The sequence below is a fragment of the Euleptes europaea genome, chromosome 19 (genome assembly GCF_029931775.1).
Source record: "Euleptes europaea isolate rEulEur1 chromosome 19, rEulEur1.hap1, whole genome shotgun sequence".
NCBI lineage: Eukaryota > Metazoa > Chordata > Lepidosauria > Squamata > Sphaerodactylidae > Euleptes > Euleptes europaea.
Genome location: NC_079330.1, coordinates 26631643 through 26657380, shown reverse-complemented (window position 1 = coordinate 26657380; position 25738 = coordinate 26631643). Strand labels below are relative to the sequence as shown.

General features: G+C 48.8%; 1 protein-coding gene across 2 annotated transcripts in view; it reads left to right on the top strand.

Annotated features, from left to right (window-relative positions):
- The window catches only part of BLMH (bleomycin hydrolase), a 32236-nt gene extending 7336 nt beyond the window's left edge, over positions 1 to 24900 (top strand). The window contains exons 3-12 of one of the 2 annotated variants that reach the window (XM_056865180.1): positions 568 to 677; positions 3016 to 3157; positions 4698 to 4786; positions 5904 to 5996; positions 10356 to 10511; positions 12672 to 12830; positions 12932 to 12999; positions 13249 to 13366; positions 16064 to 16133; positions 24609 to 24900. In XM_056865180.1, the coding sequence (XP_056721158.1) occupies positions 568 to 677; positions 3016 to 3157; positions 4698 to 4786; positions 5904 to 5996; positions 10356 to 10511; positions 12672 to 12830; positions 12932 to 12999; positions 13249 to 13366; positions 16064 to 16133; positions 24609 to 24760 (1157 nt within the window). In that variant the 3' untranslated portion in view covers positions 24761 to 24900. Of the gene's footprint in view, positions 1 to 567; positions 678 to 712; positions 728 to 3015; positions 3158 to 4697; positions 4787 to 5903; positions 5997 to 10355; positions 10512 to 12671; positions 12831 to 12931; positions 13000 to 13248; positions 13367 to 16063; positions 16134 to 24608 lie in introns of those variants that run through there. The other variant, XM_056865181.1, reaches the window with a different exon arrangement.
- The last annotated feature ends 838 nt before the right edge of the window (positions 24901 to 25738 follow it).

The window sequence follows — 25738 nt, the reverse complement described above, 5'->3', positions numbered from 1 at the left end:
AAATTATGGGGATAATCAGAGTTTCCCTAATATGACCATAGATCTTACAGTTAAAAAAAAAGATATGCTCCAGGGTCTTGATATTCTCATCTCCACATAAGCATACAGATTGTTTAGATGGTAAACCTCTATATCTACCCTCAAGAATTGCTGAGGTCAGCATATCATACCTCAAGTGATTTCAGTTGTCTAGAAGTCTAAGGCTCAGGTAGATCAATACACTCTTGTGTGGTTACCATCGGCGATCAGCAGTTGCCTCCAGATGATCAAGCTATAAATACCTTTGTAAATTGGAAGAGAGCTGAGGTTTTCCCCCTTTTTTCCAGACTGTTGATGTATCACAAATAAGCGTATGTGAGCAGATGGGCTAGTAAAAATATTCAAGGGCGCCCGTTATTATGTGGGTTTGTTTGCAAAGATGGGAGGAGAATGGGGAGATCACCACTGGGGCAAGAGGTGCATTGTGTAGGACAGTGTACTCACTCTCTTTTCTCTTTCTCTGTCGATGGTGCCAACGCCCTTGCGTTTCAACGGCTGGTAACCTCTGCCTGCTGCTCTGACCCATAGGGCGCTGTTGGATCTTCTCTTGTCTGAACGTGATGCGTCTCCCGTTCATGAAAAAGTTCAACGTTGAGGAGTTTGAGTTCAGCCAGTCGTACCTCTTCTTCTGGGACAAGGTCTGCAGGGTTGGAAAGCCCTTTCATTTTACCTCTTCTTCTGGGACAAGGTCTGCAGGGTTGGAAAGCCCTTTTGTTTTACTGCTTGAGGCTGTTGTGTAGGTAAACCCATGGTGCAAATTCAGGCTTGTGCCTTGAGCCTCCATGAATCCTCCAAAGGGCCTCCCTTTTTGCTAAGGTAAGAGCCAGCGTGATGCAAAGATTTTGGACCAGGGAGCTCCTGGGTCAGTTCCCAATCAGCTGACAAGTTAGCTATGGGAGGACAGTTGTCTGTTCTGAACTGTTTGCGGGGAGCATCAGTGGCTTGATCCTTCCCACCATTGTGTGTCCAGCCATACAGGAGGGGATTATAAAATTGTGAAGCATGTGAATTGAGAGGGCAAAAAGAAAGACCAGTGGTGGGATTATCCATGCTCCGCCTAACCTTTGACCTCGTCTTTCTGGCTGTAACTTAGCTCCATGGCCTCAAATCAAAATGGGAGGGGGCTGCCACCACCTGCACTGTGATCAGGGTGATCAGGGTGCTCTTCACTGGCCAGCGTCCCTGCCCTTTTCAAGAAGAAGAAGAGTTGGTTTTTATATGCCGACTTTCTCTACCACTTAAGGAAGATTCAAACCGGCTTACAATCGCCTTCCCTTCCCCACAGCAGACACCCTGTGAGGTAGGTGGGACTGAGAGAGTTCAGAGAGAACGGTGACTAGCCCAAGGTCACCCAGCTGGCTTCGTGTGTAGGAGTGGGGAGACAAACCCGGTTCACCAGATTAGCATCCGCTGCTCATGCGGAGGAGTGGGGAATCGAACCCGGTTCTCCAGGTTAGAGTCCACCACTCCGAACCACCACTCTTAACCACGCTGGCTCTCAAAAGAGAGGGCAGCAAGTCTCATGTGCTCTCTCAAGGCTTCTCGGGAGAATCTTGTTCTGGTGAGAACTAGGACTCTCTCCCAGCTCCTGGCTCTCCCTTTTCAACCGCCGCTCAGCTGATGGGGTGGTAATGACTCAGAAACCTCCTTTGCCACTCAGAACACTTACCAATCAGGGACAGAGGAGTCCTTGACCCTGCACAACAGGATTATGTAAACCTTTGGTCTAATCCAGCAGTGCTGCTAGTATGGTAACCAAGACTGGGGTACCGCAGGGCAAGAGACACGGCAGTAGCCAGGGGACGGGGTGCCACAGTTGCTCAGAGAGCAAGCTGGAGAGGTTGGGACAATACAACAGCGCTGGCTGCCCCTTGAGGGTGGAGCATCCAGATACTAGTTGTTTAGCCAAGGGGGATTGGAAGTTTGGGGGGGAGCCAAGCAGCGTTTGACGGCGGGTCGCATATTGATCAAGAATCTTTGTAGCATTCCCTTCCTTTATGACAACAAACCAGATACTTTAGTCATCCAAAGGTTGGATATTTATGCTAATTATGAAAACAAACCAGGTAGCTGTTACTTTCCTTTTCCTTTTATCCCTTAGAAGCTCCTTGATCAATTGATCTTGAGCAGCATATATCTAGTGTTGGAGGGATATAAGGACTGAAACAAATCTTGCCACTGACAATGTAGCCTTGGGGTCCCTGTCGCTGTTACTGTCAAAACACTGAAATCAACTTAAAAATGATTGTCATGAATTATTAGAACCGATTTAGGTGAGGTTTCTGTCTATGGGAATGAATCGTTGTAGAGATCTGGTCTTGCATTTTTATCCCGCCACATCAAATTTGACCTTCAGTTATAGTTTGTTAACAAAATAAATTCAATACAGAAGTGAAGCCAGGTAATGCAGGATGGGGGGTGTTCCTGGCTCCAGCAGTGAGTGGTGGAGTCTTGGACCATCCTGGGCGGTGTGGTCACTGTACTGCTGTGCTTGGGCTAGCGGCAGGAGGCCAGGGAGAGACGTTTTGCTCTCCAGCTTAGAACAGATGGCACCTCTCCTGTCCTTGCTAACAAATGCCCTATTGTGAAATAAGAAAGGGAAGCTGCCCCCTACAGAGGGGGTGCCCGGCTACAGAGAAACATTTGATCGTGGCAAAAGAAGTAGAGAGCCAGTGTGGTGTAGTGGTTAAGAGCGGTGGACTCTAATCTGGAGAACCAGGTTTGATTCCCCACTCCTCCACATAAAGCCAGCTGGGTGACCTTGGGCTAGTCACAGTTCTCTTAAGAGCTCTCTCAGCCCCACCTATCTCACAGGGTGTCCGTTGTGGGGAGGGGAAGGGAAGGTGATTGTAAGCCAGTTTGATTCTGCCTTAAGTGGCAGAGAAAGTCGGCATATAAAAGCCAACTCTTCTTTTTCACCTGGGGCCATTTGACCGAGTGGGTTTCTAATTTCGTTCTCCTCCGCTTCCTTCCCAGATTGAACGTTGCTGCTACTTCTTGCATGCGTACGTGGAAACGGCTCAGCAGAAGGAGCCGGTGGAAGGCCGGCTGGTGCAGTTCCTGCTCTCCAACCCTTCCAACGATGGTGGGCAGTGGGACATGCTCGTGAACCTTATTGGTAAGTAAAGATGGCTCCAGGAAGTGTAAGGAGGCTTAAGCAGTTTGAGCATGCTGGAGAGCCAGAGTGGTGTCATGGTTAAGAGCGGCGGACTCTTATCTGGAGAACCGGGGTTGATTCCCTACTCCTCCACATGAAGCCTGCTGGGTGACCTTGGGCCAGTCACAGTTCTCTCCGAATCCTCTCTGCCCATGCAGAGGCAGGCAATGGCAAACCATCTCAAAACCTCTCTTGGCTTGAAAACACTACGGGGTTGCCATAAGTCAGCTGTGATTAACAGCACTTTCCACCACCAAGCAGTTGAAGTGGCTTTGGCAAAAATGAGGAAGAACTTGGCAGAGGGAGGATTCTAGCAGCACACCAGTGAGAGTGCAGAGGCCAAGTTACCCTCTTACAGAATACAAACGCTTGTGGGTCCTCCAGTGAAACTGACTGGCAGTAAGTTCGGTTACCTTGTCTCCAAATGTTGTCTTTTTTAAAAAAAGCACAGACTGCCCATAGCCTTGGATGCGTCGTGTGAAAAACTATTTCATTTGTACAGTCCCTTCACTAAGTATGTTTTGGGGCAAGGTACCTGTGCTCCGTGCTTTTTTGTTTGTTTGTAAGGCAGAATTCTGCAACAAAGAATGCTAAATTCTGCCATTTCATTTTAAAAAAAAGAATTGCAGCAGGTATGCTAAACTCATTGCCACTGGAAATTGTGATAATAGCCACTGTCATAAGTGGTTTAAAACCAAAGGACTGGGTTAAATGAATGGGAAGTGGGTTTATTAAGTGGCTTTTAGCTAGGATCACGGAGAGCAGAATGTGCATCTTGTCTCAGGATGGCATTTCCTGTACGCTTGAGCACACCTGTTGGGAACAACGATGGAGAGCTTTTGTCAGCCACTTGGCTGCCTTCTCATGTGCACCCTGCTGCCCTTCCTGACGTTCTCTTGTTGTGGATTGCTGCAGGGATCCTGGCTTTGGTAACTCCCCAGCTAACCCAGGGATTGCACAAACCAAGCTGCTTTTTGTTCTGGTCAAAGGGGCCCTTTAGAAAATTGCTCTAGCTGATTCAGAATTGCCTTGAGGCAGCCTAAGCATATTCTGTCTGATGAAGGACATTGTTCAGCGGGGGCAGCCCTACTGCCTTAAGGGACTATAGGCCACGTTGGGGCCTTTTTATTGATCTGGGGTGGGGGCTGGGAGGAATCCCAGCTGGAAAGGACTCTTTCTCTGCCTCCATGATTTTTTTGCACTGGTTCTATCTTTAAATTTATGAGGAAGCTTATGAAGCTGCACTTTACCAAGTCAGAGCTCTTGTCCATCTGCTGTGGCTTGGTATATGGTCTGCCCCATCTGTCAGCAGCTCTGCTCAAGCTTTTCCACCTAGAAAAGTTGTCTAGAATCTATGTCATTATTCCAAGGATCTTGGTGCTTAACTTGCGTCATACACAATTTATGCCCTCTTGTGCAGCAGCTCTGCACATGTGCAGAAGGTAGAGCCCTCCTTCCTTTGGATAGAGATTCTGGTTACTGACTAAAATTTTCTTATTAGAAAAATATGGTGTTATTCCCAAGAAGCTTTTCCCTGAATCACATACCACAGAGGCCTCCAGAAGGATGAATGACATTCTGAACCATAAGGTAATTGGGAGGCATGGTGGGAGGGTGTGTGTGTTGGTTTCTCTAAAACATTCAGTGCAGAGATGAGCCAGATAATTACTAGGGTTGCCAGGTCCACCCTGACCACCGGTGGTGGATGGCGAGGTAGGCTTGCCAGAGCCAAGTTGGGAAACTCCTCGAGATTTGGAGATGGAGCCTGGGGAGGAAAGGAACCTCAGTGGGGTATAATGCCATACAGTCCACCCTACAAGGCAGCCATTTTCTCCAGGGAAATTAATCTCTGTAGTCTGGAGATTAGTTGTAATTCCAGGAGATCCCCAGGTCCCACTTTGAGGCTGGCATCCCTAGTAATGGAGAGCCAGCGTGGTGTAGTGGTTAAGAGCAATGGTTTGGAGCGGTGGACTCTAATCTGGACAACTGGGTTTGATTCCCCAGTCCTCCACATGAACGTCAGATGCTAATTTGGTGAACTGGATTTGTTTCCCCACTCCTACACAAGAAGCCAGCTGGGTGACCTTGGGCTAGTCACAGCTCTCTCAGCCCCACCTTCCTCACAGGGTGTCAGTTGTGGGGAGGGGAAGGGAAGGTGATTGAAATCCAGTTTGATTCTTGAGTGGTAGAGAAAGTCGGCATATAAAAGCCAACTGTTCTCCTCCTCCTCCTCCTCCAATTTGCATGGACTTTGGAGGTGGCAGGCCATGGTGATCTGAACGCTGGGCCGCCTTAAGTCCACGTGGACTTCGGGGGGGGGGGCAGGCGGCGCAGAACTGAACGCTGGGCTCCTCGGAGCCCAATGTTCAGCTCTGCACACCATATTTTCTGGGTTCAGGTTTACTAAACCCAAAAATTTTCGGTTATTCTAAAAAGCCAAATCCCTTATATTCGAATTTTTTAAAAAATTCTGGGTTTATTAAACCCAAACCTGAAAAATACCGGGAAAAGGGTGCACAGCTCTACTTGGTACTCCTTGCCAGTGGCTCCATGCAAATGAAAACGTATGGCCTGTGCTGCATTGTATTTGCTTCACTAACATATCATGCAGCCTAAACTTTGCCATCATGGTTGCATGCAACAGACTGGTGTTTACTTGGTTCAGGACGTGCTTTTTCTGAATGGCCTTTTTTTGCTTTTCATACAGATGCGGGAATACTGCATCCGACTAAGAAACATGGTCGAGACCGGCTGCAACAAAGGCGAGCTTGCAGTTGCCGTGGACACCATGATAGAGGAGGTGAGCTGGCTTTGGGAGGAAGAGCAGGCTAGACAGGACCTGCTTGTAAAGGGCAGTGTTTGTTTAGAGTGTTCTGAAGCCGCCTTTCTGCCTCAGGTCCTCAGGTTGGCTTACAGGAAAAAGTACAATTTACTGCATAATCACAAAATCCAATTGTTAGCCATCTTAAAAAAAAACCTCAAGCACCCCAGAAGCCTAAAAGAGTAAGTTGAATCAACAATGGTTTGTTTTAAAAAATTACTTAATTTTAGGGTTCGGTTTATTTTCCGTCATCGAGACCTTTGCAGTCTCCAGAGATTGGGTTTGGCATGTCATCCCCTTCCCTTTGATTTAGCTGGAAGGGGGCAGTGTATGGGTGCTTTCACACATCCTGAATAATACACTTTCAATGCACTTTGCATCTGGATTTTACTGTGTGAAATGGCAAAATCCATTTGCAAACTGTTGTTAAAGTGCATTGAAAGTGCATTATTCAGGATGTGTGAAAGCACCCAATGTCTCCAGGGGCTTCCCAAAAGCTTTGTGTAGATGTTAAAAGGTGTGAGGGGGGACAAATTAGAATGCTGAAGCATCCCCACAGGCTCGTTGCCACAAGCAGTAGTCTCACAGCCTCATTTTCTCCCCTTCAAGAAAGGAGCAAAACCAACCCAGTGCGGTACCTCCCATGCCTGTTCTCACTAGGTAGACCAGTAGGACACTGTGGCATTGAAGGCTGCAGAGAGAGTCCAGCAAGACTAGCAGTGACGCGCTGCCCCATCAGTTGCATAGCGGGATGACCACGGCAGTTTCCGTGCAGTGGCCAGGTCTGGAACCAGCTTTAGATACACACGGAGACTATCAGTCTCATCCCAGAACCTCTGGAGTTGTTTGGCTACTGCCCTCTCCAGAGAGTCAGCGTGGTATAGTGGTTAAGAACAGTGGTTTGGAGCGGTGGACTCTGATCTGGAGAACCAGGTTTGATTCTCCACTCCTCCACATCTGGTGAACTGGGTTGGTTTCCCCACTCCTACACATGAAGCCTATTGGACCATGAAGCTAGTCACAGTTCTCTCAGAACTCTCTCAGCACCACCTACCTTACAGGGTGTATGGTGTGTGTGGGGGGAGGAAAGGCGATTGTAAGCCAGTTTGAGACTCCTTAAAGGTAGAGAAAATTGGGGTCTAAAAACCAACTCTTCTTCTACTTCTAGTTCTTCTTTTACTTCTACTTCTTCTTTACTTCTGCAGTCCTTTGAACTCCTGCCCTGTTGACAAGTTTGCTGAGCACAGATTAATAAATGCTGCTGTGAACATGAGATAAATCTCTTGATTGCTCTTTGCCGAGGTCTGTTACAAAGATATTTGAAATGCAGCTCTGCAGTTACTGGAAAGTGAATTGCTGGAAACGGCATTTTTTGTACATCGTCTTTTGTTTTTGTAGTGGGATGCTCTTAGGGCCATTGCAAAGTCTTGGAAAGAGCCATGGGCTGTATTTCCCCCCCTTAATGCTGAAAGACAGCATTGAGCATTGGTCAGGCTTTCTGCACTAGAGGGCAGCAAAGAACAGTGCAAATGGTGTCCTCTGTAGTTACGGTCCAAGGCTCCGCAGGTGATTTCCAGGCAAGCGGAAGCTCCCCTGTTCACTTTCATGTTAGGGAACGCTCTTAGCATGGGTAGAAGACTTGGAGATGATGCGGAAAAGGAGGTCAGTGGCTTGCCCAAAGCCATACAGGAGCTCCCCTGCAAAAGTTAAGGATCCAGGTCATTGACCATATCAGACTTTATTCTCTCCATTGGAGGGCCTGCCCCCTACCTGGGAGATTTTCCTGTTGCAGTGAAGCCTTTGGGATATGTGGTCTACCCCTCAATACAACATGGCGTATATTACAGGCCCGGTGCATTCTGTGCTTGAATCCCACCTTTGGATCAAGGGAGTCTTCCTTTTGCTATCTTCCCTCTTTACATTTTTGAGCCGAGTGGCAGATCGGTCCTTAACAGAGCCAGACTCGGGGCTGTCAGCACAGCTGTCCAAAACAAGCGAGCTCATATTTGCTTCCTTGAGGCAACTTTGGCAGAGGAAGTCTTGGAGAGGGGGAAGTGTGGTGGAGGGCACCTTCCCTTCCCCTTTGGTTCATGGCAGTGTCTTCTCTGGGGTCCTCCAGGGATGTGTGTGGCCTGTTAGCAGTATTTCATTCATCCCCTGATCCCCCATTGCCAGGGCCTGGGGCGCCATTGGGTTTTAGATCACATGCAACAGGCAGTTCCTCAGGAGCTTGTCTCTCTCTGGTCATCTTGCTTGGTTCTGCAGACGGATTCTTGTTAGAATCCATTCATCAGTTGCCCATACTAAGGATCCTGGGCCAAATCTTTGTTCCAAAAAGAGACAAGGTAAATGTTAAGAACATAAGAAAGGCCATGCTGGATCAGACCAAGGCCCGTCAAGTCCAGCAGTCTGTTCACACAGCGGCCAACCAGGTGCCTCTAGGGAGCCCACAGACAAGATGACTGCAGCAACATCCTGCCTGTGTTCCACAGCACCTGATATAATAGGCATGCTCCTCTGATCCTGGAGAGAGTAGTTATCGTTAACAGCCTTGCTTGGGTCTTGCAAACTGAGGGCCATGGCTTCTTTTCCATAGTCAGTCCATCTCATGTTGGATCTTCCTCTTTTCCTTCTCCCTTCAACTTTTCTTAGTATTATTGTATTTTCCAATGAGGTCTTCTCATAATGTGACCAAAGTACGATAGCCTCAGTTTAATCATTTTAGCTTCCAGGGACAGTTCAGGAACCCACTTATTTCTCTTTTCTGAAAACCCTATGATGAGAAAGTCCAGAAAACATATCTTGTCTGGCTGTTGTTAAGTTGCAGCAGAGAATCTTAAAATTCCTCCCCCCTATTTTTTGTATGATTGAACTTTTTTTTTTGTATGATTGAACATTGAATATTGAACACTGAACACTGAAGAAGCAGCCTTTGGACCTTTGCTGATCTCTGAAATTGGGATCTCATTTGGACCCTACTTGGAGACAGGTTATTTAGGGGGAAGCGAAGTTATATTCACCTGGGGGATGATTGTAACACGAAACAGTAAAACACTCTTTTTATAACAGGAAATCAGCCAGAGAATATGCATTGCTTCATATATATCAGTCATTATTAAGGCCCACAGGCTGTTCAGAAGCAGAGTAAAACAGAAGAAACACTGTTATAAAATTATCCATTTGATTTAGCTCATGATCTCCCATCAGGATGCACATCACCTGCATACTTTAATTGTTCCAAGATATTGCTGTGTGTTTACGCTGGCTAGATTTTATGTGCTACCATCTGCACCCCTAACAAGAAGATACAAAAGCATTCCATCTAACTGTAGATTTTGTCCTTGCTCTGTTAACCTGATTGTAAAATTGGTTCACCTGTTTTTTCCATTGGGGATTCTGTGTACAGGCACACTTGGATTTATTGGATAGAACTTGCAATAATGGGTTTAAATTGCAGGCGGAGAGGTACCAGCTGTACATTAGGAAAAAGTTTTTTACAGTAAGAGTTGTTTGACAGTGGAATCGGCTTCCTAGGGAGGTGGTGAGCTCCCCCTCACTGGCTGTCTTTAAGCAGAGGCTGAACAAACACTTGTCAGGGATGCTCTAGGCTGATCCTGCATTGAGCAGGGGGTTGGACTAGATGGCCTGTATGGCCCCTTCCAACTCTATGATTCTATGGTTCATATGTTACAGTGGAGCTTTTCAAGGGTCCAAAGTAATCTCACACGCACTATTTTAAACTCTGAAATAATTTACTTTTTGGCTCATCAGTGGGTTTCAAGACTAACTGGTTGTCCTTAAAGCAGCCCTGTAAAGTAAATCATTGTTAGTTTTGCAGATGGGAGACTGAGATGAGTGGGGGGGTTGTCTTAAGATACCCTGCTCTGATAGAGTATGTGATTGCGGTACAGGTAGTGTAGATACACTGTATCACATGATTTTCGAATGCAACTATTTTACCGAGGCTAGACATATTTTAATTTTTCCTTTGCTCCAAAATATAGATCAAGTGGAGACATGACGGCTTTTATTAGAAGATAATAGTAGCTCTATCACTTGTTCAATTGCAAAATTTTATTCCCATGCAGACACAACACTGCAGCACGGTGAAAATGATCCAGGGAAGGAGGAAGGGTGGGAGCACATCAGCCCATGGCATGCATCTGATCCAGTGACCCAGTTAGGAAATTGGGAGCATAGCATTTTGAAGCCCTCTCATAAGCGACCTGGTGTTTGGTCATAAAGACATTTGCTGATCTGCCAGAGTTGTGAGTTCCCTTGGCTGGCTCCAAGAGGCAATGGCGTTCACACTTCCCTTGTCTTGCTCTTCCCTGCCAGGTGTTTCGAATAGTTTCCATCTGCCTGGGGAGCCCACCGGAGACGTTCTGCTGGGAGTTCTATGATAAGGAGAAGGTCTATCACAAGATTGGGCCAATCTCACCATTACAGTTCTACCAGGAGCATGTCAAGCCGGTCTTCGATATGGAAAGCAAAGTTGGGTAACGCAGTCAATTCCTGAACGTAGCCCCTTGGAACGATTGTTGAAACCTTTCACTGATGCTTTTAGAAGGAATTGATGTGGTCCACTTTAACCTTTCGTCCTCCAGCCAGTGGCTTCAAATGAAACTGTGGCAGCCTTTGTTACCCTCTATTTCCTTTGTTGGGTACATGTGACACCCCCCCCCCCAATCTGGTGCAGTACAACTAAAACCCTTGCTTCCTTCTAAATGGCACACAACAATCCTGTCTAGCTGACATTCCCTAAATCCACATGGGAAAAAGCATTTCTTGATACAGAATTGCAAGAACAGGGCATTTATCTGGTAGGCTGTGAGTGGCCCAGGGTATGCTCTGAGGGGTGGAACTCAGTATTTGGAGCAACATGAGACTGCCGCCAAAAATGGAGCCCCGTGGCGCAGAGTGGTAAGCTGCAGTACTGCAGTCCAAGGTCTGCTCACGACCTGAGTTCGATCCCAACGGAAATTGGTTTCAGGTAGCCGGCTCAAGGTTGACTCAGCCTTCCACCCTTCTGAGGTCGGTAAAATGAGTACCCAGCTTGCTGGAGGTAAAGGGAAGATGACTGGGGAAGGCACTGGCAAACCACCCCATAAACAAAGTCTGCCTAGTAAACGTCGGGATGTGATGTCACCCCATGGGTCAGGAATGACCCGGTGCTTTCCCAGGGGACCTTTACCTTTTTTATAACACATAATGTTGCTCGTCGTGTGTTGCGACTTCATTATGTCGATAGTTTCCCTCTGGGTCATTGGGGGCCGCTAAGAAGGAATCATGCACCGTGATGATATCACATCGTGGGATCTCACAAGTTTCAGGATGGGGGGGCGCAGATGGAAGATGGGAACGTCATTCTAAGGAGCAGCGTACTATATAGATCTGCCCTGAGCAGATCTTGAAAAACTTAACTGGAGGTGCTAGTTATGAGCAATGTCAGGAGGGTGAACCCCAAACGATGAAATTGTGGCGTGCATTGCCACAAGATGTTGTGATGGAAACTAACCTTAGACGGCTCTATGACAAGGCTGGACAAACTGATGCAAGGTGTCTCTTTCGACCGCTCCATGAGCCATGTTAGCTAATCTGAACCTCCATGTTCAGAGGAATAGCGGTTGAGGTGGGGGGGACAAAAAAAGGGGCTGTCCCCATCTGTGCCTTGCATTCCCAGAGGCCTCTAGCAAGCTACCACTGGAACTGGACTGGAGGGGCCTTTGGTTCCATCTAGCAGAGTGGTTGCACAGTTCTAGCCGAGTGCATTGGGTAGGGAGTCAGCACAGCTAGGAGAGCCAGCGTGGTGTAGTGGTTAAGAGCAGTGGTTAAGAGCAGTGGACTTTGATGTGGAGAACCGGATTTGATTCCCCACTCCTCCACATGAGAGGCGGTGGCTAATCTGGTGAACTGGATTTGTTTCCTCACTCCTCCATATGAAGCCAGCTGGGTGACCTTGGGCTAGTCACACCTCTCTTTGAGCTCTCTCAGCCCCACCTACCTCACAGGGTGTCTGTTGTGGGGAGGGGACGGAAAGGTGATTGTAAGCCGGTTTGATTCTTCCTTAAGTGGTAGAGAAAGTCGGCATATAAAAGCCAACTCTTCTTCTTCTACAGCTTCCTGAACCAACCTCTGTCTTTTTGTGATGACCCAATAATGTGGCTTACCCTTTTTCTTTTTTTAAAATTATTTTTATTTTCAGAACTACATATAACAAAGCATACAACACACATACTTAATACATCACTAACACAAGACCGTATCCTTACTCATGAGGGGTCTGTGATCATCCTACCTATTATTATAGTTCTTAACTCATATAAAATAAAGAATTTAAATAAACTTCCTAAGAGGGAGGAGAGGGATTGAGTACACACGGTACTCAAAGTTGTCAAATACACAGATTACGTTATCTATTGTGATATATGTCATAAGCCTTACATTGAAATGCCTTATGGAGTCTATTTATGTTTTATATATTGTATTATTAAATTGCATTATCTATATTTGGTATTCTAGCATTGATATTATGCTTGATCTAATCCAACGTTGTCAATATAACAAAACAACTTGAAATACATATATTGTAAAATACTAGTATTGTCAAACTACTATTGTATATCCATTTTTTTCTTTTTTTTATCCTGGCAGGTTTGTCTCGTCAATGACCCCCGGCCCCAAAACCCCTACAACAGACTGTACACAGTGGAGTATCTGAGTAACATGGTTGGGGGAAGGAAGACTCTTTACAACAACCAGCCGATCGAGCTCCTGAAAAAAATGGCCGCCTCTTCCATTCGGGATGGAGAGGTTTGGCCCATTGCTTTGGTGGACTGTGGGCACATGGGGTTGTCCCTTCCCTTTGGATTTCCCAGAGGGGCCTGACAGTCCGCTGCTCCTTCTCTTTTCAGGCAGTCTGGTTCGGCTGCGACGTCGGGAAGCACTTCAACAGCAAACTGGGCATCAACGACATGAACATGTAAGTGTTGGCAAGGAAGCATGTTGGGCCATGAGCCAGCCGGCTGCCCTCTGGGCTGTGTTCCAGCTAGCCTGGTTTTGCAGAGCTTGGAGCCCTGGGATCCACAGATCCCCATTACCACTCCGGTGTTTACTTCTGCTCAATATCTGGTTACTGTTTATTTGATGCCGTTCTTTTTTGGCAAAAGATGACTAGTGAAGGCTGGGTCCCCACATGTCAAATGTCCTTTTATGTGTGGACTGTTTGTAGATTTAATCACAAACTGGTGTTCGGGGTGTCTGTCAAGAACATGAACAAGGATGAGCGGCTGATCTTCGGGGATTCCATGATGACCCACGCCATGGTCATCACTGCCTTCACTGAGAAGGTGAGCTTCAGGGGCAGATGCCTTCCCTGCCTCACATAATGGTCTCTGGTATCCTCCCAAGTGAATATGTCAGTTGCATTGCATGCTTTTCATGAAAGAGTGTGGTCATCTGATGCTTGACGAGGTTTGTATCCAGCCCTTTGTTCAAGGAGTTTTGTGGTGGCACATGGGTAGGGTTCCCAACTGCCTGTAGGGTTCCCATCAGCCGGACTGTCCACTGACCAGCTGATGGTCAGTGGGCGGAAGTAGTAAGGGGAGAGTGATCTCCCCCACACGCTCCCAGCGCAATACTGTTACTTCCAGGTTTACTGTTACTTCCTGGTTTAGTGCAGGACGCTCTAGCCATAACCTCTGAAAACTCTGTGGTTTCCATAGAGTTTTGGGGGGTTATGGCTAGAGCATCCCATTCTAAATCCAGAAGTAACAGTATCATGTCGGGAGCCCACGTGCACAAATTAAAAAAACTCCTGCCAAAGGTAAGAGGGGACCTGGCTACCCTATACATGGGGCTCTTCTGCCCTGCTCTCCCTTACTACCACTTTGCCCTCTGATGGTGAGTCAGACAGAGGTGGTGACTGGCATAATGCTGTGGCCACACTGATTTGAAACGCTAGTTTCTGACCCAGGTACGTCCCATTTGGAACTGAGTGCCACTCGTAAAAAAAATGCTATGAAAGTAATGAACAAAACAGGAAAACCAGCAAAGAAAATAGCTGGGATGGAAACCGAACACAAAGGAAGTATTTCTTCACCCAACGCACGGTTAAATTGTGGAACTCCCTGCCTCAGTATGTTCTGATGGCTGCCAACTCGGAAGGCTTTAAGAGGGGAGTGGAAATGTTCATGGAGGAGAGGGCTATCCATGGCTGCTAGTCAAAATGGGTACTAGTCATGATGCATACCTATTCTCTCCAGGATCAGAGGAGCATGCCGAATATATTAGGTGCTGTGGAACACAGGCAGGACAATGCTGCTGCAGTCGTCTTGTTCGTGGGCTTCCTAGAGACACCCGGTTGGCCACTGTGTGAACAGACTGCTGGACTTGATGGGCCTTGGTCTGATCCAGCATGGCTTTTCTTATGTTCTTATGTTAACTATGAGAGGAAAGAAACGAAAAAAGTCACGTTACTATATCCTTTCCTAAGATCACCCTTTGCTCTCGAAAGCTCATACCCCAAAAATCTTGCCACTGGACTCGAATTGAGCTATTCTACTGCAGGCCACCACGGTCACTGTCTGAAACTAAGATCGCTCAGTAAGCTTCATGGCTGTGTGGAGATTTTAACAGCAGGCAGTCAGTGGTTTAAACATTTGGAGGCATTTTGCCCTCAGAAATCCAAATAATTAAAACTTCTTTCTGAGAATGACTGTGAGATTAAAAGCTGTAGTGTTTTCGGAGGCATTTCATAAACCCCAATGGATTTGCCGACCTCCCCCCCCCCCCCACCCGAAGGTAGATTTTAATTTTTGTTTTCAAATACTTGTTGTGCAAACAGATTTCTTGTCTACGATTGCAATGTAACTTTCTTTTCCCAAAAGGTACTTTTTAATCCCTGCCAGCCTTTGCTAAGCTCACTGTTGTTTGACCCAGTTGAAGGGCTTAACCGGGCTTCCAGGCAAACCACCCAAGACTTGCTCGGTTTGAGCTGGAGGGCAAGTTTGGCGAGCGGTGCCAGAATACCAGGCCCAGAAAGTGCTCTGGCAGGCCCTCGTGGGGGGCGTCCTTCATCGCCTCGTGCAAAACCTTATTGAAAGTTGACTTTGTGGTTTTGGGGGCCTAGAGCATGCGCCAGCTCTCTCAAAGCATCTCTCCCAAGGGAGTCGAGAAACTGATTGTGTTATTTATTTCACGATAGGCATCACCCGGTAGGGGGCCCTTGCACCAAAATCAGAAATTTCTTTGCCTATCCCTCCCAATTTCCCTAAAAAAATAGGCAGAGGATGCCCTTTAGAATCATGGAAGGGATCACCAGGATCATCTAGTCCAACCCCCTGCACAATGCAGAAAATTCACAACTACCTCCCCTCACACCCCCAGTGACACCTACTCCACACCCAGAAGATGGCAAAAAACAACAACAACCCTCCAGGATCCCTGGCCAATCTGGCCTGGAGGAAAATTGCTTCCTGACTCCAAAGTGGTGATTGGCACTACCCTGGACATGCGGGATAGGGCCACAAGAGCCAAACACTGACACAACCTTCCTGCCCTCCCTTTCATGATCTGCCTAAATTCACAAAATCAGCATTGCTGTTAGATGGCCATCTAGCCTCTGCTTAAAAACCTCCAGGGCAGGAGAGCCCACTACCTCCTGAGGAAGTCTGTTCCACTGAGGAACCGCTCTAACTGTTAGAAAGTCCTTCCTAATGTTTAGCCGGAAACTCTTTTGATTTGATTTCAACCCGTTTGTTCTGGTCTGATCTTCTGGGGTAACAGAAAACAGCTCAGCTTCAATAAACTCCAGACTGTGAAGGGCAAGTTGGGAACTGTCACTCTCATGCCCTGATAGGAGCCTGGTGGGGATTTGGGGCTGTAGAGACCTAACCCCTGTGCTCCGGAAGTGGGCAGGGCAGCTGTGCCACGCGTCCAGGGGGCTGCCTCCCCTCCTGCAAATCCGTAAGCCAACGGAAGTTTGCCTTTGTGCCTAGTTGCTTTCAGAGGGGTTTCCTCACAGTTCCTTCATGTTTTCTTTCTAGGAGGATCAAGAAGGTTCCTTTCAGAAGTGGCGTGTGGAGAACTCGTGGGGAGAAGACCGTGGAAATAAAGGTAGCATTTCTGCCCTAATTGGTCTGGATATGGGACCAATAAAGGGGTTTGGGCTGATGTGGCTTGATGGCAGAACACCCCCGCCCACTTTGCTGCAGACAGTCAATGCTGGGATCCTCAGTTAAAAGACGTCTTTCTCTGCTGGGGGCCCTGGAGAGCTGCTGCCGATCACCACCACCATCACCACAGAGCAGGTAGCTGAGTTGAGTCTTGAGCTCTGCTTTCAAGCTCAGCCTATCAGAATAGTGCCTTCAAACCCTCTTTGTTCATAAGCTCAGGACTCGAGGGAGGAAAGCCTTTTTGATGCTTTTCCTATCTAGTTTTCCCCAACCCTCCCTAGTTAGAAGAAGAAGAGTTGGTTTCTATACCCTGCTTTTCTCTACCTTTAAGGAGTCCCAAAGTGGCTTAAAATCGCCTCTCCCCCTCTCCACATCAGTCATCTTGTGAAGTAGGTGGGACTGAGAGAGTTCAGAGAGAACCGTGACTAGCCCAAGGTCACCCAGCAGGCTTCATGTGGAGGAGTGGGGAATCAAACCCAGTTTTCCAGATTAGAGTCTGCTGCTCTTAACCACTATATCACGCTGGCTTTCCTACCTAATCCTGCCTGCCCCATGTGCGTGTATTTACTTGTCACACTTAGAGAATGTGCGTAATTCTGAGTGCAAAAGGTGGAGCGGTTTGGAGCAGGGAGCATAGCTGGCTAAGCAGCTCTCTGTGGTGGGGGAAAAAATCCTGACTCCAAGGCAAAGGACTGAGCCCTTTCCCCAGCACAGTTGGGGGAACCTTTCTGTCCCTCTTGGCCTGCATGACCTCTTCTGTCCCAGCACAGGTTTCTTCCCAACTGGGGAAGGCATTGCTTCTCGGCTCCTGTTGCCGGGACACTGGATAGCCAGTCCTGGCAGACACACAAAGCACAAAGCGGAGGCTTCTCCCCACCCCCTCTGCCCACCCTTTAATTACTGCAGGGTCATAAGGCAAACCTTAGTGAATTCCTGGACTGAGTTTAGTGCCCAAAAAGAGCACGTCCATTTGCACTCCTCGGGCTCTGTTCCATTCAGCCCCAGATTTAATATCATTTTGTCTAGGAAAAGTTTGTTAGCCTTTCTTAAAACATTCTTGGAGGGGAACATTGCTATTGGTACCTTCCAAGAGCTGCGCGGGGGGGACACATGACAAAACACAGGCTTCATCACAAACTGTCAAGCAACTGCTTGTTTCTAGAGTAAAAGCTGGAACAGGGACCTTTCTCCCAGCGTGGTGTAGTGGTTAAGAGCAGTGGTTTGGAGCAGTGGACTCTGATCTGGAGAACCGGGTTTGATTCCCCACTCTTCCACATGAGCAGCGGAGGCTAATCTGGTGAGCTGGATTTGTTTCCCTACTGCTGCATGTGAAGCCAGCTGGGTGACCTTGGGCTAGTGACCTTGGGCTCACACTCTCTCGGCCCCACCTACCTTAGGGGAAGGGAAAGTGATTGTAAGCCAGTTTGATTCTTCCTTAAGTGGTGGAGAAAGTCAGCATATAAAAACCAACTCTTCTTCTTCTCCCTCCCCCCACACCATTGTGTTTCATTGGAGACAGTGACAGGCAAAACCGCACGACCTCCTGACACTGCTTACCATATAGGATCATAGAGTTGGAAGGGACCACACAGGCCATCCAGCCCAACCCCCTGCTCATTGCAGGATCAACTTAAAGCATCCCTGACAAGTGTTCATCCAACTGCTGCTTGAAGACTGCCAGTGAGGGGGTGACTGATTCGACTGCTGAACTACTCTTAAAAAGGTCAAGGCAGTCCCCTGTGCAAGTACCGGGTCATTAATGACCCATGGGGTGACATCACATCACAGCATTTACTAGGCAGTGATTTGCCATTGCCTTCCCCGGTTGTCTACACTTTACCCCCAGCAAGCCGGGTATTCATTTTACCGACCTGACTTTGGAAGGATGGACGGCTGAGTCAACCTTGAGCTGGCAACGTGAAACGGACTTCTGTCGGGATCGACCTCAGGTCGTGAGAGGAGCTTTGACTGCATTACTGCAGCTTACCACTGTGCCACAGGTCCCCAGAACTCTTACTGTAACAAATTTTTTCCTAATATCCAGCCGGTACCTTTCCGCCTGTAAACCCATTATTGTGAGTCCTATCCTCCGCTGCCAACAGGAACAGCTCCCTGCCCTCCTCTAAGTGACAGCCTTTCAAATTCTTTTAAGAGAGCAATCATGTCCCCCCTGCACCTCCTCTTCTCCAGACTGAACATTCCCAAATCCCTCAGCCTTTCCTTGTAGGGCTTGGTCTCCATGCTCCAGATCATCCTCCTCGCTTTCCTGTGCATACTCTTGCCCTAGGTCACCTTGAACAGGAAATTCACCATTCACCCTGAAAGGCAGGAGGCTCATGGAACAACAAATATAATTGACTGGCCCCTTAAGAGTCTCTCAACCTCTGCCCAGTCTGAAATATGGGGAGATTGTCACTGGCCTGCTTTGCAAGGCTGTTGTATGTTTAGGAAGCACTCTGAACTCCCTGGGGAAAGCAGCAGTGATGTTTACTAATACATGCAAGCTGCGTTCTATGAGCAAAGGCATTGTCCTGGCTAGCAGCATGGCTGCTCCACCTCTCTCCTGTGCCAAGGCTGATAGGGGAGGGGAGGAAGTCTCACAGCACCCCTTTCTAAGCTTGCTCTGCCACTAGTGCTGCAGATGCCCCCTGAGACGTTTGGAACTCTTAGCGTCCTTGGTTTGGGGACTGCTTCTATGAGAGATTTAATGCATAGTGAAATTGTGGAACTCCCTGCCCCAGGATGTGGTGATGGCTGCCAACTTTGAAGGGTTTAAGAGGGAAATGGACGTGTTCATGGAGGAGAGGGGTATTCATGGCTACTAGTCAAAATGGATACTAGTCATGATGCATACTTATTCTCTCCAGGATCAGAGGAGCATGCCTATTATATTAGGTGCTGTGGAACACAGGCAGGATAATGCTGCTGCAGTCGTCTTGTTTGTGGGCTTCCTAGAGGCACCTGGTTGGCCACTGTGTGAACAGACTGCTGGACTTTATGTGCCTTGGTCTGATCCAGCATGGCTTTCTTATGTTCTTATGTAAGGCTTTAAGAGGGGAGTGGACGTGTTCATGGAGGATAGAGCTATCCATGGCTGCTAGTCAAAACGAAAACCAGTCATGATACATACCTATTCTCTCCAGTATCAGAGCATGCCTATTATATTAGGTGCCGTGGAACACAGGCAGGACAATGCTGTTGCAGTCATCTTGTTTGTGGGCTTCCTAGAGGCACTTGGTTGGCCCCTGTGTGAACAGACTGCTGGACTTGATGGGCCTTTGGTCTGATCCTGCAGGGCCTTCCTTATGTTCTTATAAATACTAGTCATGATGCATACCTATTCTCTCCAGTATCAGAGCATGCCTATTATATTAGGTGCCGTGGAACACAGGCAGGATGTTGCTGCTGCAGTCGTCTTGTTTGTGGGCTTCCTAGAGGCCCCTGGTTGGCCCCTGTGTGAACAGACTGCTGGACTTGATGTGCCTTGGTCTGATCCAGCATGGTCTTTCTTATGTTCTTATGAGATGCTTGCACTGTATAACGTTGTCCTTAGAAATAAAAACCAAGGTGCTTTGGATTGCATATATCAAATTTCTGGAGTGGGGGCAGTGCCCTGATGAGAGTGAGCCAGTCAGCGCCCTGAATGCCTTTCATTGGGGGAAAAAAGTGATCTGCATTGAGATTTGAGCCTTCACTTGCGGGGCCGGGACTTTCTCAGGGCTGCCAAGGAAGGGGAGCATGTTGCGCAGGACTGCATGAATGAGCTGCGGGTGCACACAACCCCCCCCCATCACTGCTTGGCTATTTTTAGCTCTTCGTTTACCCCTCTGTTTTATAAGCCCTGCTAAAACCCAGAGCTGCTCCAGCGGTGAGGAATGCCTGCTCCCGCAAGACTCACTGCCGGCTGCCAAAGACAAGTGCACAGAACTCTTCAGGCTTTTAAGAGATTAAAAATAACACGGCGAAAGCTGGCCCAGTTGCAGGCATTCCTCAATGCTGACCGTGTCGAGCCAGCTTTGCCGGCAGCCCGGGGGCTCCCTGAGCCGCTTAGCGCTGTGCTCTTCTTCAAAGGCCAGGCCCGCTCTTCATGAATGGGATCTTGAGGTGCGTTTCCCCCCACAAGCTCCGCTGTTGCCCCAAATGGATGGGAAGCCGTGGGCCCCACGATGCCCCGCCGAGCCAGTTGCTTGACTCAGTTGGTTGCAGCCTCCTTTCTGGCCCTGAGGGCTGCTCACGTAGGGGTTGGGACTTGCAGCATGTGTTTTGGCCATTGCTGAGCTTGCTGGCACCCCCACAGCTTGGGAGGGGGGTGAAGTTGGTTGCAGGGGCCCTGTCCCGTTGATGGTTCTCTCTGGAGGCTGGTCGCTGTGGCAGGGATGTGACTTCTAGAAGTGCCTCACATGAACACATGAAGCTGCCTTATGCTGAATCAGACCCTCCGTCCATCAAAGTCAGTACTGTCTACTCGGACCGGCAGCAGCTCTCCAGGGTCTCAGGCAGGGGTCTTTCACGTCACCTTCCCCAGTCCCTTTAACTGGAGATGACGGGGATTGAACCTGGGACCTTCTGTAGGCCAAACAGATGCTCTTCCACTGAGCCATGGCCCCTCCTCATGAACACATGAAGCTGCCTTACACTGAATCAGACCCTTGTTCCATCAAAGTCAGTATTGTCTACTCAGACTGGCAGCGGCTCTCCAGAGTCTCAGGCAGAGGTCTTTTGCATCACCTACCTGCCTGGTCCCTTTAACTGGAGATGCTGGGGACCGAACCTGGAACCTTCTGCATGCCAAGCAGATGCTCTACCACTGAGTCACGGCCCCTCCCCTCATCTACCCTGCAGTGCATGCGCTGTGTTCAAAATACAGGCCTCTTTAGAATCAGGGGCGCAATTATGAGTGGGGTGTTGCAGCCATGGTGGAGCTTTTGTCTTGGTGATCCTGACCACAGCGCTACCCTCTGGTCATTTCTGCCTGAAGGACTGGAGGGGCTCATCGCAGGCCATCTAGCACAGGGAAGAGCGTGGTTTTTGTTGGCCTGAAGGTCACATCTGGGTCACCTCCCACTTTTGAGGGCTCTGAGTTGGACACCAGCTGGCAGGAAATTGGGGAGGCCGGCACTCGACTTGCCCTGACTTGGACGGCCCGGGTAGCCTAATGTTGTCAGCCCTGGTTAGTGCTTGGACGGGAGAGTACCAAGGAAGTCTAGGGTTGCTACGCAGAGGCAGGCTATGGGAAACCCCCTCTATTTGTCTCTTACCTTGAAAACCCCACGAGGTCAATATAAATTGGCTACGACTTAGAAACATAGAGCTAGAAGGGACCTCAAGGGTCATCTAGTCCAACCCCCTGCACAACACAGGAAAATCACAATTACCTCCCCCCCACTCTCCTAGTGGCCCCTGCTCAATGCCCAGAGGAAGGAAAAAACCCTCCAGGATCCCTGGCCAATGTGGCCTGGAGGAAAATTGCTCCCTGGCCACAAAGAGTTGATTGGCATTACCCAGGGCTTGTAAGAAAGGGCCACAAGAGCTGATTCATCCCTTCCTGTCCTCCAGGCAGTGTTGTGTAGTGGTTAAGAGTGGTGGTTTGGAGTGGTGGACTCTAATCTGGAGAACCGGGTACGATTCCCCACTCCTCCACATGAGTGGCGGACGCTAATCTGGTGAACCGGGTTTGTTTCCCCACTCCTACACATAAGGCCAGCTGGATGACCTTGGGCTAGTCACAGCTCTCTTAGAGCTCTCTGAGCCTCACCTACTTCACAAGGTAACTGTTGTGGGGAGAGGAAGGGAAGGAGATTGTAAGCCGGTTTGATTCTCCTTAAAAAGGTAGAGAAAACTGGCATATAAAAACCAACTCTTCTTCTTTCATGATCTGCCCAAGTTCACGGAATCAGCCTTGCTGTCAGGTGGCCATCTGGCCTCTGCTTACAAACCTCCAAAGAAGGAGAGCCCTCCACCTCCCGAGGAAGCCTCTTCCGCTGAACAGGCTCGATGATAAAACGAAAGCACCCTGAAGAGCAGACAGAGACCCATCTGCGGCTGTCCCGGCCGCTCTTCACGGGCCCCAGCCGCACCGCCCGATCCTGGGTCACCCAGCTTGAGTTGTGGCCTGCTTCACCGGCGCCATGTCCTTGGCAGGAGTCACCATGTGGGTTGCTTACCCCGTCCCGACCTTCTGCTCTGGTTTGGGTCAGGCTGCCTTTTTGCCGAGCGTGGGGGCTCTGTGTGCGCATGCTGGGAAAGAGCAGGGGCCTGGCAGCCCTCTCGTTTCAGGAAGAGGGGAAGAAGGGAGGATGTTAGAGTTGGCAGGGAGTGCCTGAGGCCTGGCGAGGCACAGAGGGACGAAAATAACAGGACCCGCGTCAGTCCTCAAAGAGGGTTGATAGAAGATTGCCTGAATCAACAAGGCAAGGCTGGACCTGGGGACTTCGTTGGACAGCAATGAGTTACGGGGGGAATGCATCATGTGATGCCCGGCGATCCCGCCACCATCACTCCAGGTCTGCTGGGAACCATTGGGGCTCTCTGTCGAAAAGGAAGGCAGAATCCCAACGCGGGGCAGGCATTCCTGACCTCCTCTGCAGGCCGCCTGCGTGGGCTTCTCCCCGTGTGCGGAGCCTCCTCTTTTTGTCAGGGTCAGGAAATTCTATGGCCTTTTTGGTTATCAAGCTGTTTATTTTTGGAAGCCTTGCGGTTTTGTTTCCAAAAGCAAACATGGTTGATGACGAGAATCATTTTTGTCTGGTCCTCGCAGATGACCGGCTTTGTTTGTTTTGTTTTCAAGGCATGGAAAATTTTTGTAGGAGGAATTTGATCTGCAATTTGGAAGTCTGGGCAGATCAACTCCGATACTTTCAAGATGGTCTTCCCCCCCGCCGCCCCCTTCCTCATGCCTCAGCAGAGTTGAAATCAAACTGGCCGGTTAGGAGTCTCCGTTTGCGTTTTAGGTTTCTCGGCATCTGTGGCCAGGAGGGCTGAACAGGTGCTGGGTGTTCAGAGGGCAGCTTGAGGCTCGGAGAGACATGGGTGGGACAGGAGAAGTGGATGTTCTGGAATAGCAGAGTTGTTCTTGCCATTGGGAAGGGGCTGTGGCTCAGTGGTAGAGGGGCTGTGGCTCAGTGCTTGGCATGCAGAAGGTCCCAGGTTCAATCCCCGGCATCTCCAGTTGAAGGAACTAGGAAGTAGATGATGTGAAAGACCTCAGCCTGTGACCCTGGAGAGCCGCTGCCAGTCTGAGTAGACAATACTGTCTTTGATGGACCAAGGGTCTGATTCAGTATAAGGCAGAGTCATGTGTTCATTGTCATCTGGCACAAGCAGCAAGCAGATTTGCTTGGCCTGGTGGAGCTCTCTCTGTCTGATGAGATCAGGGCCCTGCGGGATCTTGCGCAGTTCTGCAGGGCCTGTAAGACACATGTTCTGCCAGGCCTACAGTTGAGGACAGCAACAGTATCCATCACAGATGGTCTCCCTTCCCCTTCCTGTATAGTTTTCCATCTTACAATGTTTCAACTGGGGACTCTGATTGCTTTTCTCCAGGTTTGCCATGGACCCTGTGGTGATTTTTAGCACCAGCTGATTTTATTAATAATTTTCATTGTATAATAGTTTTGAATTGCACTCTATATCCTGGACGAAGAAGAAGAAGAGTTGGTTTTTATATACCAACTTTCTCTACCACTTAAGGAAGAATCAAACTGGCTTACAATCACCTTCCCCTCCCCACAACAGACACTCTGTGAAGTGGGTGGGACTGAGAGAGCTGTGACTAGCCCAAGGTCACCCAGCTGGCTTCATGTGGAGGAGTGGGGAAACCAACCCAGTTCACCAGACTGGGTTCTCCAAGTCAGAATCCACCAAACCACTGCTCTTAACCACTACACCACGCTGGCTCAGAGCAGCTAACAGTCATAAAACATAATATGTACATATATATAAATTTAAACTATGTATGTATTATGTTTTATGACTGTTAGCCACTCTGAGCCTGGCTTCATCCGGGATATAGAGTGCGATACGAGACTAATAATTAAATAATTTTTAAAAGGGCAGTTGTTAATAAGGTTGCCAGCGCTGGGTTGGGAAATACCTGGAGACTTTTTTTGGGGGGGGGAGCCTGGGGAGGGCAGAGTTTGGAGAGGGAAGGGACCTCAGTGGGGTACAATGCCACAGAATCCACTTCCCAAAGCAGCCATTTTCTCCAGGGGACCTGATCTCTGTAACCTGAAGACTAGTTGTAATTCCTGAGATCTCCAGCCACCACCTGGAGACTGGTAACCCTAGTTGTTAAACCTAATCTCTGTAACCCGAAGACTAGTTGTAATTCCAGGAGATCTCCAGCCACCACCTGGAGACTGGTAACCCTAGTTGTTAAACCACCACCACCCCCTTGTTCCATGGTCATCTCCTGCAGGTTATCTCATCATGACCGATGACTGGTTCTCTGAGTACGTGTACGAGGTGGTGGTGGACAAGAAGCACGTGCCTGAAGACGTCCTGGCGGTGTATCAGCAGGACCCGACTGTCCTGCCTGCGTGGGACCCGATGGGCGCCCTGGCCAAGTGAACTCTTGGGGGGCCTCGCTGCCTCCTCCTTCTGGTCAACCTTGAAGCAAGCATGGTGGGGTCTGGAAGGCCGGGAGCCGTGGCGAAGCCGTCGTGCAGCCATGCTCGCCGCTGGAGGTGCGGCATTCACAAGTGGTTTGCCGCAGGTTCTTTGCAGGAAACTGCGCTTTTCCCACTGACGGGGCAATTCTGCAATCTTGCCATTGGCGTGTGCTTTTTCCATTGTATGATCGTTCCTTCCTTTCTTCTTAAAGTCCTTTTTAAAAAATTCTTTTATTAATGCACTCGGTGTGTTTCGAACTCCTTCCAAAGCTTTCGAGCAAACTACGTGTACAAAAGACAGCGCGGGTGACGATCTTGTGGGGAAACAAAAGGCACCCACTGGAGATGAGCGCTGGGGGTGTTTGGCAGCTCAGGTACCTCTTTGTGGAGTGTGGGAGAGTCGTGGGGTGGGTGAGGCTGTCCATTTCTTATCCATGAGCTTCCGCCTGTCTATCCCAGCTGTGGTACAATCGGAATTTATCTGTGAGGGTTTTTTGCCTTTGGAAACGGTACACCAGATTTAGAGCCAACGGGATTGTTATTTCAGCCTGGCTCACCAGAACAACCACTTAGATGTCTTCGTGGGCGGAACTAAAGAATGCAAGATGCCCAAGCAAAAAAAAACAAACAACTTTTTTTTTTAATCACTGATTTTACTTCGAATGCTGTTGACGATTAGATGGTGCTATGAAGCGTTTTAAATAAAGACATGTTGCCAATCGGCCCTTTGTGTCCTGTCCTGTGCCGACACGGAGCTACAAATACAAAAATGATTTCTGACCTACGGACGCCCTACGGAGGAAGTGGGGGGGGGGAAAGGGAACACAAAGTCCCTTCCTGGCATCTTTAGTTAAAAGTTTTTGCAACAGCAGTTGGAGGGGGTAACCCAGTGGGCCAAGCCTTTAATTGTTGCTGGGCTGATATCCTTCCTTTCACA